General features: G+C 42.6%; 1 protein-coding gene across 1 annotated transcript in view; it reads left to right on the forward strand.

Annotated features, from left to right (window-relative positions):
* Nucleotides 1-17,828, forward strand: part of AOAH (acyloxyacyl hydrolase) — a 136,072-nt gene that overhangs the window by 34,649 nt on the left and 83,595 nt on the right. The window contains exons 5-6 of the mRNA XM_081079479.1: nt 12,269-12,328; nt 17,538-17,608. Coding sequence (XP_080935605.1) covers nt 12,269-12,328; nt 17,538-17,608 — 131 coding nt within the window. The remainder of the gene's footprint in view (nt 1-12,268; nt 12,329-17,537; nt 17,609-17,828) is intronic.

The following is a 17,828-nucleotide window of genomic DNA, read 5'->3' on the forward strand; positions in this document are numbered from 1 at the left end:
TGCACGCTGTGGGTGGGGATGAATGGGGCCCCTCGACACCAAGAAGTCCACAGAGCAGTCCCAGCAGTGAGCACAATGGGGCTCTAGTGAGGCTGAAAATAAATGGTGGAACGGCACTCAGGGGTCACAGTAAACCCCCTACCATTATCTATGGCCCCGTTGAATTCCAGGCCCACTTCTTGCCAATCCTTTAACCATGCTCCATATCCGTATCTACTATGTGCTCAAATATGACAAACTTCATCCGTAATTAAGTGAAGCAAGAAACAATCTACAGTGTTCAGTGGGCACCAGAAGGAGGCGGGAGTGGGAGGAAGCGTTGGGAGAGAGGAGAGGAAGGAGGAAAAATATAAGACAAGAAAAAAAAGTGCAGGCTGCATTGTAAAGACCCCCCAAATGGTTTTGTGTTACCCAGTTTAGGAGATCGTTTATACCCTTCCTGCTCTCTTGGGCACACAAAACAAGGGATTGCCTGCATCAACGTAAGCATGGTTCTGACACCACAGCTCGCCAGCTGAAAGTTGAAATGTGCATGCACCCTTTCCTGTATACACCTCTCCTTTTTAGATGAGAGCCTGGAGCTTCCTCAGCTTTAAGCTGCTCCTTGTTGGGTCCCCTAACTCGGAGGTCCCAGGGCAGATGCTATAGCTTTGAGCAGACCCCCTTCCTAACCACTCCTGAACAGGAGGGACCAGCAGCATTTGCAAATATCTCACAGGTGTAGGCAAGACTTACTTCACACCACTCTGATCCACATTAAAAGAGAATTATATTCAGAGTGTGTGTTCCAGTGGAGATAGATTCTCCTTATTTCCCTGGGGCCTGATAACCCATTTAAACTGCTGCAAGGAGGCCCGCTGCCTCAGGAAACAATGCAGACTTTGTAATGGCTTGTCCCAGTGAGTCCAATTTCTGCAGGAACCAGGAGCTCTCCGAAGCAAGGTGTGTGGGAGTGTATCTGTGCACAGGGAACTTCTCTGACATCCAGACGACCAGGAAACTGCCATAAATGAGCTTGGGAAAGAGTGAGTTTGCACTCTTTATGAGAAAGTGACACTTGTATTTGGCGTAGATTAAGGAGCACATTTAGATTGACCAGCTCTCAGTGACAGAGGGAAGGAAAGGCAGCTTTGGTTTTTCGTTTTAATGAAATATTCCAAAGGGCTTAATTTCCAAGAGTCTTGTATAAATATCCCAGCTTTCTCATTACCAGTTTAATCATATAATCATCCACTTACTTATTTAGTCATGCCTCAACAAACATTTCGTCAACCTCACCACCAGGCACCCTAAGAAAGTTATCTTCTGTTAATCATCATAAATCTGCAGGACAGATAGGATTCCCCCACTTTATAAATAAGTCTGTCGAGACCTGGAGCATGGAAGGACTTGCCTGAAGTCTGTAGCTTCTGCAGAATAATTGTTTTTCTTTCTTCAGCCAGCAGACATTTATATAGAATGAATTACGTGGGACAGTAAGCCAGCAAATGTGGCAGATAGAAACGAGGCAGACGTAAACAAACTATGAGGAAGAGATGAGTGTTCCAATAGAGAGACGGGCGTCTCAGTGGAGGGTTGCTGGGCCCCCTCTGGGGGGTAAGAGTGGAGGAGACTGTCTTCAAGATGGAGTAAGAGTGGCTTCAGCACACCAGGCCTTGCCTGCCTCAGCGCCCTGCGCTTGGGCCCTTTGCCTAGAACTCTTCCAGTTCTCTGCATGGCTGGCACCTTCTCCTCCTTCAGGTTTCTGTGGAAACACCCCCCTCTTCACACAGGCCTTCCTTGAGCAACCTCTTAAGGAGGTCTCCCTTCCTACCTTCTCATCACACTTTGTTTCTTTCTTTCAGACCCTTGAGGACAGGGACCGTGTCTTTCTTGCTCACCATCGTGTTCCCAAGGTTGGCACAGTACCTGGCACATAGCAGGTGCTTCATAAGATTTGCTGGATGAAAGATAAATGGGAAGGGCATTTCTGAACATGTGTTTGCTTTAGTTCCTCCCTTGCGAGGATTTATCTGGTCTCAATGGAATATATCAGAGTGCAAAAATGTTTTGCTTATTTTAGAATGTAAAGCAGTTTTCAAAACTGTAATATGGAGACGCATCTCTGGGCATCTAAACTACATGGAAATAATGAAGCTTTTCTTCCCATTTGGTTATCTAGTCAACCTCTGCTCCTTCCCTCTCCATCACCCTAGTTCTGTATAGTGTGTGTTTTCTCACACATCCAAGCCTAGGGGAAAACAAATTCTTAAATAAGAAAGAAGCCATTTGCGTGACCATCAGAGTTTCAGATTAAGGAAATGTCCTTCTTGAGTAAAGGCTGATCTTCAATGTGACTTAGCAAACCATTAGAAAGTCCAAGGTTATTTTTGAAGGGAACATACCTTCAAGAAAGAATAACTTACAACTTTAGAACATTTTTGTGTACCTTAATATTCTGGAAGAGCTAATAAATGTTTCCAAGCTAACTGACGTAATAAACCTATGGCTGTGCCTAGAAGACAACCATATCTTGGTAACTGGAAACAGAAATGGGTCAAAAAGGCCACGGGTGAAATTAATAGGCTTTTAAGACATAGACAATCTTTTATTCTCGTAATATACATGTTCACTGAGCTCCTATTGTGTTAAAAGTACACATTAGGGGCTGGAAAATAAAAGGCAACGATAACCACAATCTGAGTGGCCACAGCATACCAAAAGCTGGACTCCGTACTGGGTATCCATCATCCAAAATCCTCCCACATAGTTGCCAGGTTATTCCATTATTTCAGTTTCACATAGGAGAAATCAAAGTTCAAGCAAATTGTGGGTGATAGAGTTGTTTACTTGACAATGTTTTTAAAGCTCCTCTTTAAACATCTCAGGAAAGTTTAAACACTGAGATAAATGACAGGGAATCTAGCTTTATAGATACGGAAAAGTCAGCTTAAAATCAAACAGAATATAGTAAAGTAATAATATAATAATTTAACTATAAATTAATAACTACAAATAAACTCAAATGCATTTGAGATTTTTGTTTTTGATAAAAGTAGTTTCAAATTGGTGGTTAAACACTAGCTTATTCAATAAATGGATGGAACTAAATACTAGCCATTTGGAAATAAAATTTAAACTAGATGCTAATCTATTCCTAATAGCAAAATAAATCCCAAGTGAATTAAAGGTTGAATCATAAAGAATGAAACCAGAAAAGAAGAAAACCTGAGCAATTTTATTTGTAATCTGTGATACAAAAGTCACAAAGGGAAATCTGAATGCATCTGATTGAAAAAAACCTGGCCTACACAAAGTCAAAAGACAAATGGCAAACTGGGAAAATGTTTTTGTTCTATGCCACACAAGAATTGTTTCTCCATGATTCTAAGAGCCCTTATAAAATTAAAAAGAAAAAGGGGGTGGCCAGTTAGCTCAGTTGGTTAGAGCATGGTGCTAATAACTCCAAGGTTGCCTGTTCGATCTCTGCATGGGCCACTGTGAGCTGCACTCTCCTTAAAAACATAAATAAAACTAACCTTAAATAAAACAAACAAACAAACAAAAAATTAAAAGAGAAAAATGATCAAAGGCCATAGACAATTGGTTTACACAAAAAAGATCACAGTACTAAAAATGTAAGAGGAAATGCTGATCCCTTTCTCATTAATTAAAAAAGTGAAAATTAAATGAGAGTCCATCTACCTCTTATGTATTTTGCCTCCACAAAACTCTTTGAAGGTCATTAGACAAGAAATTATCACAGAAACAGAAAGGCTTTAAATATCAGAGACCACTCAATTATATTGCTCCTGGAAGACCTGAAGGTTTAAAACTCTAATAGAACTGAGGACAGCATTAAACATTGTGCTTGGATGTACGGTCTACTGTTCAAGCATTTCTCTGAGCATTTCAGAGCAGCTTGACAGAGATTCCAAGCTGTATGTTTGTTTAAGCCCATATTTGGAATCTTGGAGGATTTATTTACTTAGACTAGTTTCAAAGCTTGCTTCATCATTAAACTCGTAGAGATCTCAAGAATCTTCAAAGGATAGCAATAATAATGCAGATGTTAAGTTACCCTTGACTTCTGATAAGTAGAAGAAATAAAATAATTCCGAGGAAGGTATTTATTTATACAATATTCAAGATCTGAAAATGTTTCTCGCCTGCTTTTGAGAAGTTAAAAAATGATAACTATTTATTTCTTGACAATTTCTTCTGTCTTCCTTTAGTTCAAGAAAAGCTAATGACCCTAGTGAATTCGAGCAGTTCTAAAAGATACTTTGAATTTTAAAGTTTTAATCACTGGTCTCCCAGCATCCACTCTTGGCCTTTCTTTTCACCTCATTAATCACCTACATCAGAGCTCAGCCCAGAAGCCATTTCTTCTAAGTTTTCCCTGATGCCCCAAATCAAGCAAGGTCCTCCAGGATTATTCTCTTTTTATCCCACTCCATTTTTTCAGAATTTATTATAATTGCAATTAGACAACTGAACAAAATTGTCATTGTAAATTATGTTGTAATTTACAGTGTAAATTAAATTCTAATTGTAAAATTATTATTTCATATCTGCCCCTTCTATTAAAGAGTAAACTCCATGAGTGCAGATAATCTGGTTATTTTATTCCTGAAACCATGCTGTTTCCTGAGATTTCCCCAGAGCCCAGCACAGTTCCCTGCATTTATTAATCATGCAATAAATACTTGTTGAATGAACAATATGGTACACAGAACAATGACTCCCAAAAGAGGTCCACATCCTAATTCCCAGAATCTGTGAATGTTACTTATATAGCAAACGGGACTCAACAGATGAGATGAAATTAAGGATCCACAGTTGGGGCAGTTATCCTGGATTACATGGATTAGCCCGATATAATCAGAAGGGTCCTTACGAGAAAGAGGCAGGAGAATCAGAGTGTGAAAAGAAACTGTGACCAGGGCCATAGAGTGATGTGGCCATCAGCCAAGGAAAGCACACAGCTGCTAGAAACCAAAGAGGCAAGAAACATTTCTCTCTGGAAACTACGGAGGAAACCAGCCCTGCTGACACCTGCTTTTAGCCTCCTAAAGCTCAATTCAGACTTCTGACCTCCAGAATTCTAAAAGAATAAATTCATGTTGTTTTAAGCCACTAGATTTGTGGTAATTTGTTACCGCGACAATAGGAAACTAATACAACTTGATTAATTGTGCAATATTGGGCAGGACTGATTTAGCAACTTGAATGTAAATAGAATAATAATAAAAAATTAGAATACCATGTTATAAAACAATTGACCTAAGACAACCCAATGAGGGAACCATGCCCACCATCTGACTACCCCAATTATCTTCTAGAAATCATGTGTTTTAAAGAGTAGGACAATACCCTATAGAGAATAACCCACAGAGTCCAGCACTGGAGAACTTCTGTGTGTGTGTCCAGACACTAGGGGACAGTCAAAATGAAACAAGGCTATTGGTTGTGAGGTTCCTTGAACAGCTCTGGGTCTTGAATTTCTCACCTATAAAGTGAGATTAAGAACAATTCCTTCTACCTGGTTGAGTTGGTATAAAGCATAGAAAATGTAAGCAATGGCTGGTACAGAACAGGACGTCTAGAAGAATCTCTATAAAAGACAGAGAAGTGGTATGTAGAGTGGCAGTGATGGTGATGGTGGTGATAGTAGGAAAACCAATGAGTAATAATCAGGAAAAGGAGTACTGCTGTTTAAAATAAAGCTTAGAGAGAAAAAAAGCCTAGGAAAAAGGACAGCGATACTGCAACTAAATGTATTGATGATACTAACAGCTCCACAATGCAGAATTAGCCTAAGAGAAGGGAGGAAGAAATATCCAACTAATGGTAAGCTATGTATGAAGATATAATTGGTGATAAAGAAATACATTTAAAGGTAGTAGCTTTTACTTTCTTTCCTTATTTTTATTTTATTTTATTTTATTTTATTTTATTTTATTTTATTTTATTTTATTTTTTGGCCCCTGGAAGAACAAAATGGCGTCAACTGACTTCATTTTTTGCACATATCTGAAAGTCATAAATGCCTGCCCAAAAGGGGAAATACGAAACATTAAAATCAAATTGGGCTTTGGTGGAGCTTATCCTACAGACTGGAAAATAACCACTGTAGGATACAGTGAAATACAGATATAATAATAGACCAGCAAATTCCACCCACAGGCCAGACACGCCACTATTTGATAAAAACGGATAAGCCGAGGAGCTGGCTGCCTTTGTCTTTCCACTTGTTGGAAATTGCCTCAAAGCCCTCTTCTGTCCCTTTCTCTCAGCTCTTCTAGTCTGTCTTGCACTGGAATTGTTTGTACACTTACTGCCTCGAGTGGGCAGTCAGGTCCTTGGAGATAGCCTCTTTCAAGTCTTGCTCCATTTGTAAGTCGCCTTATCTCATTAAATCTGAGAGTGAGGAACAATATGTCCTTAAAAAAATGTCCAGAAAAGACCCACACTAGTTCAGTGATCTTCTCCCCCACTCCCAAACACCTCTCACACGTGCCTTCCCTTAGACAATAAAACAAATGCGTGTTTAAAATCATCACTTCCCAAAGGCTTTCTCCTTTGTGGGAACCTGTCACTGCTGTCAAAAGTGTGAAACGAACAAAAGACACTTTCTGTAATTTTCAAATCTACTGCTGCTATAATTGCAGAGAACGTGATCACTAAAAGTGGTTCACCATAGAAACCCATGCTCCAAAGTACTATATTTCTCACTTCCTTCACTCTTAAGTGTACTCTAGTTCAGTTCTTGAACATCATAGAATGCCGAGAAGGTCCAGTTAGTGAATGTGTCTTGTCCAGTTCACCAATACTCCTAAAATGTCCGGATTAGATTGAGTTCCGGAGGATCCCTGGGACATTGTATTCTTTTCCCATCGGTTTCCCATTGGAATCAACACAGTGCCATGTGCTCTGGCTGATTGAAACATTTAAATGTTTGGGAAACGCCTTTCTAAATAGTATTGCTTAACACACAGAGAGGCTCAAAGCCTTGAATAGGCTGATGTGTGTTACGGTTTTCCCCTCTGGCTAGTTCACAGATATCCCAGACCTTTAAAACTTAAAATAACAACAACAATTTTCTTTCCTAGTACACCTCTTTACGTCTCCCAGAGCAGGGTTCAAAGCATGCGGTTTTGTGACGAGCAGGTCTGAACTGAATCTGAATCATGCCACTCATTGTCTCTGTGACTTTGGGCAAGTTATTTATCCACTCTAAGCCTCAATTCGCCTCATCTATAAAATAAGGATAATAGTAATTATTACTTAACCCTTTCTACATTGTATTCTAATTACAATTTACTGTCAATCCTCTCTCCCAGGTTATAAAACCTTTAATGAGATAATGTTTCATTCACTATTATATAGTTAGTGTATAATTCATGGTACAATATAAACACTCAGAGAGTATTTGTAGAATGAATGAGTGATTGCACAAAGAAATGGCTGACTGAATATTTCTTTCTCTTTTATTATCAATCATATGCTTGTAACTGCACGAATTTCCACACAGAGGCATAGGTCCTTGGCATATAAGAGCCGGTTCTCTCCCTTGACCATGTGATTCTTTGCATTAATTCATCCACACTCCATGGGAGTTACATTTGCCATTCCCCTAAGCCTTGGTGAAACCTCATGTCATATTTTCTTGCCCGTGTTAAAATTTCAGGCTTATTTCATTCTTGGAAAACAGCCTAACAATGGTGGGGAAAATGCTGGACTCTAGAGACTTGTGTACCATCAGCCCTGTCTGCAGAGTGGCCCTGGTTAAATTATGTAACCTCTGAGCCTCAGTTTTCTCATCTGTAAAATGGGAAAAAATGATACTTTCTTGTCAGGGTGGTTTTCAGGATCATTGAAAAAGAGCATGCATTTGTGTAGGCTGCTTTAATTATTGTAATTTTTTCAGCTGTCTATTGGAAATAGCCCAAAATAAAAAGCAGGAATTGTCATTAACACAAATGTCATGGTTACTATATGCAAGGCACTATTTTGTTCAATCCTCACACGCATAAAAATGTTACCATCCCCATTTTGCAGATGAGAAAACTGAGGCTCAGAGTACTTAAGTAACATGTTCAAAGACCCAGAACTAGTAAATTGCAACACTAGGATTCCCCCCCACAAACACTCTAGAGTCCAAATTTACTTTAAATAGGAAATAACAATTGATCTGGTGATCAATACATTTAAAGAGCTTCCACTGAAGATGGAAATTTTACCTATATTCAAACTGTTAAACTTGACAATTTCTTCCTTTTGCTTGGACTCCCATTTGGCTAATGCTTGGCAGAGGGTAAACCCCACCAGGGCACCCCTTTTGCCCATGAAACTGATAGCAATGCAAGCTTGGCCTGTGTTCTTCCGTCATCCATACTGCACAGAGCTAAAGCTCAAGAACTGCCATCACTCTGGAGAGCAAGAGCAGTAGGAGTCACAAGTCCCTCCCCTTGTCTGAAGACTTGGGGCTGGCTCTGGTTTGTAAAAACACTTAAATCATTCTAGACGAGCAACCATTGACATACACTGCTACATGCGCTAACGATCAAGCAAAGGGCCAGGCCCTTGTGGATGGCTAAGGCACCATGCCGTAGTGTCCTTGGAATTTTCCAAATTCTTAAGTAGGGAAATCCAATATAGATATTCATCATTCTTTGACGAAAAGCCCCAAGGCGGAGGGCTTATGTCTCTGGGAGTTTGTGTGATGGCTTCCTCAGCAATCCACTCCTGAGTGTTAAATAGACTCTGACGGGGATCTGAAGATGGAATTAGGAAACACTATAACCAAAGGAAAAAAGTAATGAGAAGCTGAAAAAAATTTGACCGTAACAAATTGCAGGATCAAATGAGCACTTCCTTTGTTGATGGGAAATCTGCTTCTGCCTCACATGACTGCTCTGGCTGAGTCATAAACAACATTTTGGCTTCCAGCCAGAACAGTTTTCTATCCAGCTCACAATCTTGCCCCGAACTTTCTCTTCAACCACTGATTACAATTGCACCCTCTGTTCTAAATTTTTAATTTTTCAGAAGATGAAAGAGGGTTCCTCATACTTTAGAAACGATGGTTTAAACACTAGCTTGCTGACAGTGAAAAGGTTACCAAGGAAAGATAATCGTCTTCATTTTCACACGGCTTACAATTTGCCCCCTTTGCCCATCACGAAAACAGCAAACTAATTAGCTTTTCCAAATGTCTCTGAGTCCTTACATCCTTCTTCTTCTGGGGAAAAAGGATCAGCCCTTTATCTAGATTCTCTTCTTTATGTTGGTAATAGTGCACTTGAACTGTGGGAGAAAGTGGTGCTGGGTCAAGCCAGGTCCGGGGGAACCTGCTGTCAGCCTTGCAGCCAGGGCCACCGAAGCAACAATCACGCTGGGCATTAACAGGGGTCAAAAGGCATTTGGCACAGCCCTTGCCATTTACTTGTTGGTGGTGGTGTCGTCATTATTGTCTTTGTTCCTCTCTAAACATTCATTCCCCTGAGAACTGAGCTGGATTAAAATCAAATTGGTTCTCTCAAGGGAATCCAAGTGTCCTCTCCTAGGAAGACGCTGCCAAGGCCCACTCTCTGCTTCATCTCACTTCTATTTATTGTCCTTGCTTCTGGTCTGTCTCCTTGCCAACCCGGAAACTCTGGGAAGGCAGGCTGTCTGTTCACCACCAGATCTCCAGGGTCCTCACCCTATCCCTATGCTGGAAGCACATCATTTTCTTTATCAGTAAGAAACAGGGCAACATGTATTGAGTTCTTGTCTCTCTCTCTCTTTTTAAAGCATTTATTGCTGAATTTATGCTCATTGAAAATTTTAAAAACACAGAAGAGAACCAAAGGGAAAAAGTTATCACCCACAATTATTAATGGCGTATTTCTTTGCAGGGTTTTTTTTCTGTCTGTAAAATCTGGTAGCCTGTTTTTCTCGCTTGACATAATATCATAAATGTTTTCTCTCCCTTTTTGTTTCCACATCTACTGAGCACCTACTACATAGCACCTATTATGTGAGCACCCACTACGTAGCAAGGGCTATGTGAGGCGCTGTCAATCTTCAGCTGGGCCTTAGAATTCAAAGGGGTATTTCTGAGGCAGGCAAGCAAGGGGCATACAATTAGAGCAGAGGAACACCACCTTTAAGTTTCAGTATAACGGAGATGAGCTTTAGGCTCACAAGGGCAGGCAAAAGGGGCAGCATAACAGAAATTGGCACCTGGATCTGGCGTCTTATGACCCTGCTAGAGATGCTTGCTTATATACAACAGAATTTCCAGGATTTGTTGGAATGCCCAGAAAAAGCCAAAATTGCATTCAATGAGGTCTATTTTTTAATGGGGCCATTCCTAAAGCAGTGCTCCTGTTAAGGACGTCCATGTTTTAAAAGTGAGAACTGTTTGGGGCCCTGCTGTCAGCCAATCAGAATGCACACAGGGCGTGCTACTGGCATGCCATCTGCAGGCGCCCACCTGGCTGTATTGGGACATTGGCGCATTTGTGGACTGACCATGACGAGGTCTAGACGGGGCTAGGGAGAGGCTGGACGGTCAGGGCAGTGGTGAGGACACTCACAGGCTCAGCAACGTAACTATTCTCCAAATGACACATCAGTGTTTCAACATTTTAAGAAACATACACAGTACCAGGGCATCTTGGCGCCTGGCTTCTTTTCCCAAGTCACTAATATGCACTCTTCCATGCTGCCTCTGACACAAGGGTTGTGGTCTACCATCCTTTGAACCTGAGCTGGAGGTATGTGATTCAGGGCAGATATCGGGGAGAGGGTTGCAGAGCCTGCCCTGGAGAACAAGTGGCAGCTGGCTCTGCCACACTCCCTCCTAAAGCACCTCCTGGAAAATTCACCCCAGCCCGGGCTCATACTGCACCACCCCTCCTCCACTGATGTCCACTCAACATGGTTGAGGTCTTAGAACAGAGTTCCAGGGGGGAGGAAGGCCTCTCCCAAGGTGAAGATCACCCAAAGAAGCCAAGTAGGGCATCAGGTCCTGAACACCCACTGGTAGCATCTCCCAAGAGGCCTCTCCTGCTGTCCAGCCAGCTCCAAAGTTTCATTCCATTTGTTACTCTTAAATTCAGGGGCATGTTCTTAGTTACCTAGAGTGAGAATTATGACACTTTCCGAATCCCAACTTCCTTACTGAGTTGGGTGAGCAGAAAACGGGGGCTGAGAGACAGAAGTTTTCCAATTCACCTATCAGTTATGGAGCAGGGGATTATCAGGATAAGCCCAGGACAGACGAGGGGCGTTATATGAGTGATGTCCTGTAATCCCCACAGCATCTTTATGAGGGAAGTAACTGTAATCCCCATGTTGCTGACGATAAAAAGAGGGCTTTCTTGCATGTGTGCTGGAAGGCTCAGATTATAATTGGCTCAAGGATGCACAGCCAATAAGCAGCCGAGCTAGGGTTTGAACCCAGGCATGCAAACCACCACGCATGCTCCACTAGGTCCCGACAAGGGGCCGACGGTGGAGAGCTGGGGCAGGGCCAGGACATGGCGGGGGACAGAGGGAACAAAAACCTCTGGGAAGCGGTGCTAGGAGCAAATCCTCTCCATCCCCCACCCCCACAGGGTTACTTTTCTCCCAACTCTCCCTCAAATACACATATATCGAGTTCTATAACAAGTAATTGGAAATAATTAGCTAACTCTTCATACTTGCAATGTACACTCAGAAGATGTGCTTAGATGCCCCACGAAAGGTTGAAAGAAGGGGCCGTCTAACCAGGAGAGGAGGAGTTGAGGAGAGATGGGCTGTTACTTTGCATGCTAGCCCAGGGTCCCTCCATACTGCGGCACAAAACACTCAGGTTGCCTGCTGACAACACTCTGCCCTAGACTTTCAGATACCAGGACAAGTTCGTCCTCAGGGAGGTCAGCGGGCCAGAAGGCAGGAGTTCACGCTGTGTCTCTGCCAGACGCAGGCTCTGTCATCTTCACCCAGTTCCTTCGCTTGTCTAAGTCTCAATTTTCTCATCTGTAAAAAGGTCATATCTCCCAGGGCTGTTGTGAAGTTTAAATAAGGTAATGTTTGCAAAGGACTTAGCGTGGCATCTGGCACGGAGCGAATGCCTTCATGAAGATTGTTACTAATATGAAATTGCCTTCTGGGGAATTATTTTATCACAAATGTATGGAATAATTTCTTTGTTGCTAACTCATGGACTTTAAAAACCCTAACTTTAGAAAAGACATAGAAAGAAAAGATGAGCCAGGAGTGGTAATATTTTCTAACCTTGTTTTTATAGGTGGCGTGGAAATTTACACTGGAGAAGGCAAGACAGATTGTCAAGGGATCCCCGACTCTGGTAAGCAGATAATGGGGAGGGTGCCAGCATCTGCCTGGGTGTGGTCACCCCTTCCTGGCCCCTGCCCTCACACTCCAAGGCTGGGGGATACTCGAGACACAAGCCCACCACATACCACAACTGAACTGGACTCAAGTAGGAATACGAGCTCCTTCCCTTTTCCTCTTCCCTTCTCTCTACAGGAGTGTTTCTCAACTTCAGCGCTGGGACTGGATAATCTTTTGTTGTGGACACTGCCCTGTGCTTTGTAGGATATTCAGCTGCATCCCTTTCCTTCCCAGTCGTGACAAACAGAAATGTCTCCTGGCGGTCTCAGACGTCTTCTGGTACTCACTGTTGAGACCTGCTGCTCGCCAGTAGACCATTTTGGGGAGGCTGTATATCTGCTTGCTTCTTCGCTTTCCAGATATGTGACCTTAGAGTGAGCCTCAGTTTTCCCCTCAGTAAGTTAGAGACAATAGCATGTTCCTTTCTCAAAGCGTGGATGTGAGGACTAATGGAGCTGATGTGTGTGAAACGCCTGGTATCATACACTGAGTACAAGCTAGTGAAATCATCACCACTATTATTCCTTTTCCTAATTCTTCCTCTTTGTAATAATACTTCAATTCAACAGATAGAACATTTAGTTCAAATCAGTTATCATGGAGTCAAGTACCTGACTTAGACCCTGGTTACAAACCAGCCCCGGTTTAAAGGAAGCAGGAAAGTGGACCTTCAAATAAAGGCATCTCCCTGGATGCAAGAGGAAGCGTTCACCAGAGATGAGAGGGCAGTGCCCCATCACTGGCTTCTCCCTGCTGACCATCCCATCACTCACCCTGATGCACTATATCTAGAGTAATATCGATCTGGCAACATGAAAATAAAGAGGAAGAAAATTCCTCAAATCTCAGCTTGCCAGATTTAGCAGATAAAAATAGCGGATGCTGGATTAAATTTGAATTTCAGATAAATGATGAATATTTTTTTAGTGTAAATATGTCCAGTGCACTCTCTTATCTGGCAACACTACAGTGGGGGGCATTGGGTTTTCATGTACCAGGCGGATACATGTCGCATAGCCATATGCTGGCATTTCTACACAATCGATTAATCCATCCCCTGCATAGTCAATCATTATTTAATTCAGTGAATAATTAAAGTCCAACTGGAGCAGTTCAGCTCATCTGCTTAAGTCATTGAATAAGAAATTGAAACACCACTTGGAAGGCTGGACCAACATTTCAGAACTCTAAACAGAACTGGGGAATACTACAATTCTGCTTTTATTCTTATCAATGTGCATCTCAAAACTTCGTCTCGGGTCATTGTTTACTTCACTAGCACTAATGGCCTTGGTATTAACTCAAGGCTAATTAGGATTTTACAATTTTTCATTTCTGTCACCAGAATTGCAAGTATAATTCACAAGGCAAGATTCCAATAATTCCTTTCAAGAAGCCAAAAAAATTTTTTTTTCTACTGAGCAATTCAACAATAATAAACTCCTCAAAAACCTCCTCCAATTTATTCACTCTCCAGATTAAAGCTATCAAGGAAAAAATAATCAAGAAACGCAAGTAAGTGTGTCTGAAAAACTTCTTAGAGGATATTGGCTTCAATGAATTCTATCATGGTGGCTGATGGAACCGCAGATGTAGTCAGGATGCAGAAACACAGTGGGCTGTCTGTCATCTCAGCACAGCCTGTCAGACTGGGAAAATCCAGACTGGGAAAAGTTAAGTACTGTGGAGAGAATCAAATGCTCCCGAGAAGATGGCCTCTCAGTGAGGCCCTAAGAGCCTCCTCAGGGCGACTTTTCATGGATTTGGCAGAAAAATGAGCATCTAAGGGTCTAGAGTACCTGAGTATGGAATCACTTTACTTACTTATCACAATAACTCTTACAAAGTAGATAGCACATTTTTGTCATTAACCCCATTTTACAGATGAGAGAACTAAGGATCAGATAGGTAAAGTAATTCACTCGGTCTACATAACTAGCAAGAAACCTATTATTTAAATCCAGATCTAGCTACTTCTAAGTTCCTAGTCTTTCTACTCTACCAATAGCTCTCAACCAGACCGCCTCAGCACCAAATTTCAGGAAGCACCATTCACACCACAGGCTATGTAGATATTACAATTGTGCAGTGCACAACGTGTGCAACTGTACATAGACAGTCCTGATCATGAACGTACCTATTCAGTAGGATCTTCAGTAGCAATCTTCTTTAAAAATTGCTGCTGTTCAAGCTCCATCCCAAACTAACTAAATCCAAGTTAAATAATACACAACAAGAGTTGAAAAGGACTTCACTGTGCAGAAATTCTATTTCAGGTTGGCTGTGTACAGAAGAGTGGTTACCCTCCCCCTGTGACCATTTCTTTATCCCATTCACCACATTTCCCTTTATTCAGCCCATGTTGTTGTTCTGTGTTCATTTAACATCCCGGTATATGGGCAAGCTCAGGATGCAAGCAGAAGCTGGTTAAACAGGTTGCAAAACAAAGGTGCTGCATGACCCACTGTGCCCAGGGTCAGCCCAGATTTGAGACTTCCATTTTAGATGGGATTACACGCAGCCTGAAGCAATATTTTGCATTCATTGCTGAGTTAACAACAGCCCACACTTTTGCCTCTGTCTAGCAGAAGTTCATATTGAAAGGAAGGAGCTGGCAAACATGCAAGGACTTCTGGAGTGTTGTTCTGTGTTCATTGCAATTCTCTTCGCAAGTAAATTATGAGAAGAGGTTAGTCTTTCCCATACGTACACGTGATTGAAAGACTGGGTAATCAATCAAAAGCCCTGTCTGAACAGGAGGAGTTCTGGGGGGCAAGCTACATCATCTACTGCCCACATCCTAGTGCCATTTTCTGCAAAATAAATGTCAAAGACAGCAATAGTCTTCAGGCAGTGACAGTGAGTAGCTGTGCAATGATAACATTTTATTCTCTTGCACCTCTTGTGTCATAATTCTAAGGCTGTCCATACAAATGTTTTGATGTATTGATTGTCATCGGTGTTAGAATCTACATTGCCGTTCGGTTCCTTAGAGCAAGGCATTCAGATTAAGTAAATATTCAAAGAAGTAGCTCAAGCATTCAAATGCACACTGACTTTCTGTCTCAGAATGTGTCTGTATTTCCAAATTGCCACCAATGCTGTAGAATAATTTCATGCTGGTGTTTGTTTCACAGTGTGTCTGCAGTTCTGACCTCAATCAGTTACCAGGTCTCTGGACTCAACCTTCTAAACAGCCCTCCTTCCGTCCACCCCCACTCCTCCGGCCTTACATCTCTGGCTCTGACCTAGTGGCAATTTTGCCCTCCCCGCCCCCTCCACTGGGGACATTTGGCAATGCCTGGAGACATTTTTGGGCTGCTGGCATCTGGGGCTAGGTACCAGATAAGTTGCTAAACATCCTACAATACACAAGACAGCCCCACAACAAAGAATTATTCAGTGCCAAATGGCAATAGTGTTGAGGTTAGAAAACCTGGGATTAGGCCTCAGGATTTGCGTCTGCCAACAGGTCTCTGTGCCCCTATCTCACCTCCTCCAGGCCATCCTCTCACCCCCAGAAATACCTTTCTGAAATATAAGTGTGATCCCTCTGCATAATACCTTCAAGGATTCCACACTGTCCTCGGGATAACATGTAACAAGCAGTCTAGGCTTGTGGAAATGTCTCCTTCCTTCTGTGGTTCACCACGGTCTCAGGATTCCTATGCTCCAGCCAGGTCGAAATGTTTGGTGGGCCCCCAAAATGCCAGACTCCCACAGTACTACATGGGGTTCTCCAGCTGCCCGCAGCCATGCTACTCCAATGCCCTGGAACCTCGTTAAAATGCAAATTCTGATTCAGCAGGTCTGTCGTGGAGCCTGAGACTCTGCATTTCTAAAAGTTCCCAGGTGACATCAATTCTCCTAGTTTGCCATCACACTTTCAGCAGCTATGACCTGGAGCAGTGCTACCCAAATTTTAGTGGGCATCAGAATGACCTGGAGCCTATGAAAACATAGGGATTTAACAGACGTGGGTGGGGCCCACGAATTGCTTCTGTAGCAGGTCTGGGGACTGCACTTGGAGTCGCAAAGCCTAGAGCAGCTGTCTCTGCCTTCCCACCTGCCTCCTTCCTACCTGACTCTGGGTCATTTCCTGCCTTCTCCTCTGGGTTCCCATAAAGCCATGTTCATGCCTGGACCACTGCAGATCTCACAGGCATGCTAACAGCTGGGATAGCCATCCCTACCCTCCACTAGGCAGTAAGCTCCATGAGGATGAGGATAGCCTCCTCTGTGTCCACGCCTTGAAGATAGATGGGGGTGCTAGTCAGAACGGTTCCTCTATTCCTAGAAAGCTGTGCAAACATCATGACAGTCCTTAAAGACCTCACTTATAACCTGAAAACGTTGCCAGTCCTCCTTTGCCAGGGTCATTATTTCGCCACCACTGTTAATTCAACACATAGCCCTCCGAAGGACTCTTTGGGCTGGCAGGAATCGACTCCCTCTCCCTTCATTGATCAATGGTGAGCCCTAACTTTTTCTACCATTGTCTTTTTGTTTCATCTGAGGACAGTGTCATGGAAACCACAGTCTTTCTAAAAGCACAGCTTAAAAAAAAGCCAGGGCTCTTACGGAATCCGCTGTCTGACATCCATTTGCTCACAAAGCTTGAGGAGCGCATTTGCCCTGCTTGTCTGCCCCAACCAGGAAAGGTGGCCTTCCTTCTTTCTTCTTCCCAAGCCCTGGCCATGTCTCTCCTGTTAATCTCTATTTGACCTCATAATAGGATGGAATTCTTTTCTTTGAAAATGTTCTTTACTTTCAAATCTTTTTCAAAGTCCTGGAGTACAATGAGGGAGAGGCATTGTGTTCTCTGAGTAGATTGGCCCAAGGTGGGCCAGACCCTTTGGGAGGAGATGGAGGGCGGTGAAGCTGGGAATACCTGGTTGGGTAACAAGGAAGGGGCAGCCTTCACTCTGAGGAACGAGCAGGAACAAAGACACAGAGGAGGAATGAATATAAAGTGGGGGGCCAGGAACAAGAGGTAAATTTAGTTAAATAAAATGGCCCAGATTCTAGAGGAAGGAGAGTTCAGAAATCCTGACGATGGAGCCAACAGGGGAAGCCGTCTAGAACCCTCTAGAAGCTGGGGAACATTTCCTTGCATGAAACAACTCTTTGTGGTTTTTTTTGTTTGTTTGTTTTCTCTCCAGAAATATTCCAGAAGCAGTTCTGACATTTGTTCCCTCCCATTTTTGGCCAAGATCTGTCGGGAGATTAAATTGTACGTATACTATTTCCACCTTCCTAAGTACGGCACGGGGTAGCGTCCGGGGTTGTCCTTGTTTTCTAATGACTAAAGTCATCTTCCAATCTCAAAGGCCTCTTCCTCCAGGGGAAAGTTGTTCTTGCTCGTGACTTGTACAGAAACTAGAAGACAAATTAGCTCTACAGAAATTATTTTGGAACTACACTGACTACTAGTAGCTCTGAGCTTCAAAACC

Source organism: Rhinolophus hipposideros, assembly GCF_964194185.1.
Source record: "Rhinolophus hipposideros genome assembly, chromosome: 18".
In the NCBI taxonomy this organism is placed as follows: Eukaryota; Metazoa; Chordata; class Mammalia; order Chiroptera; family Rhinolophidae; genus Rhinolophus; species Rhinolophus hipposideros.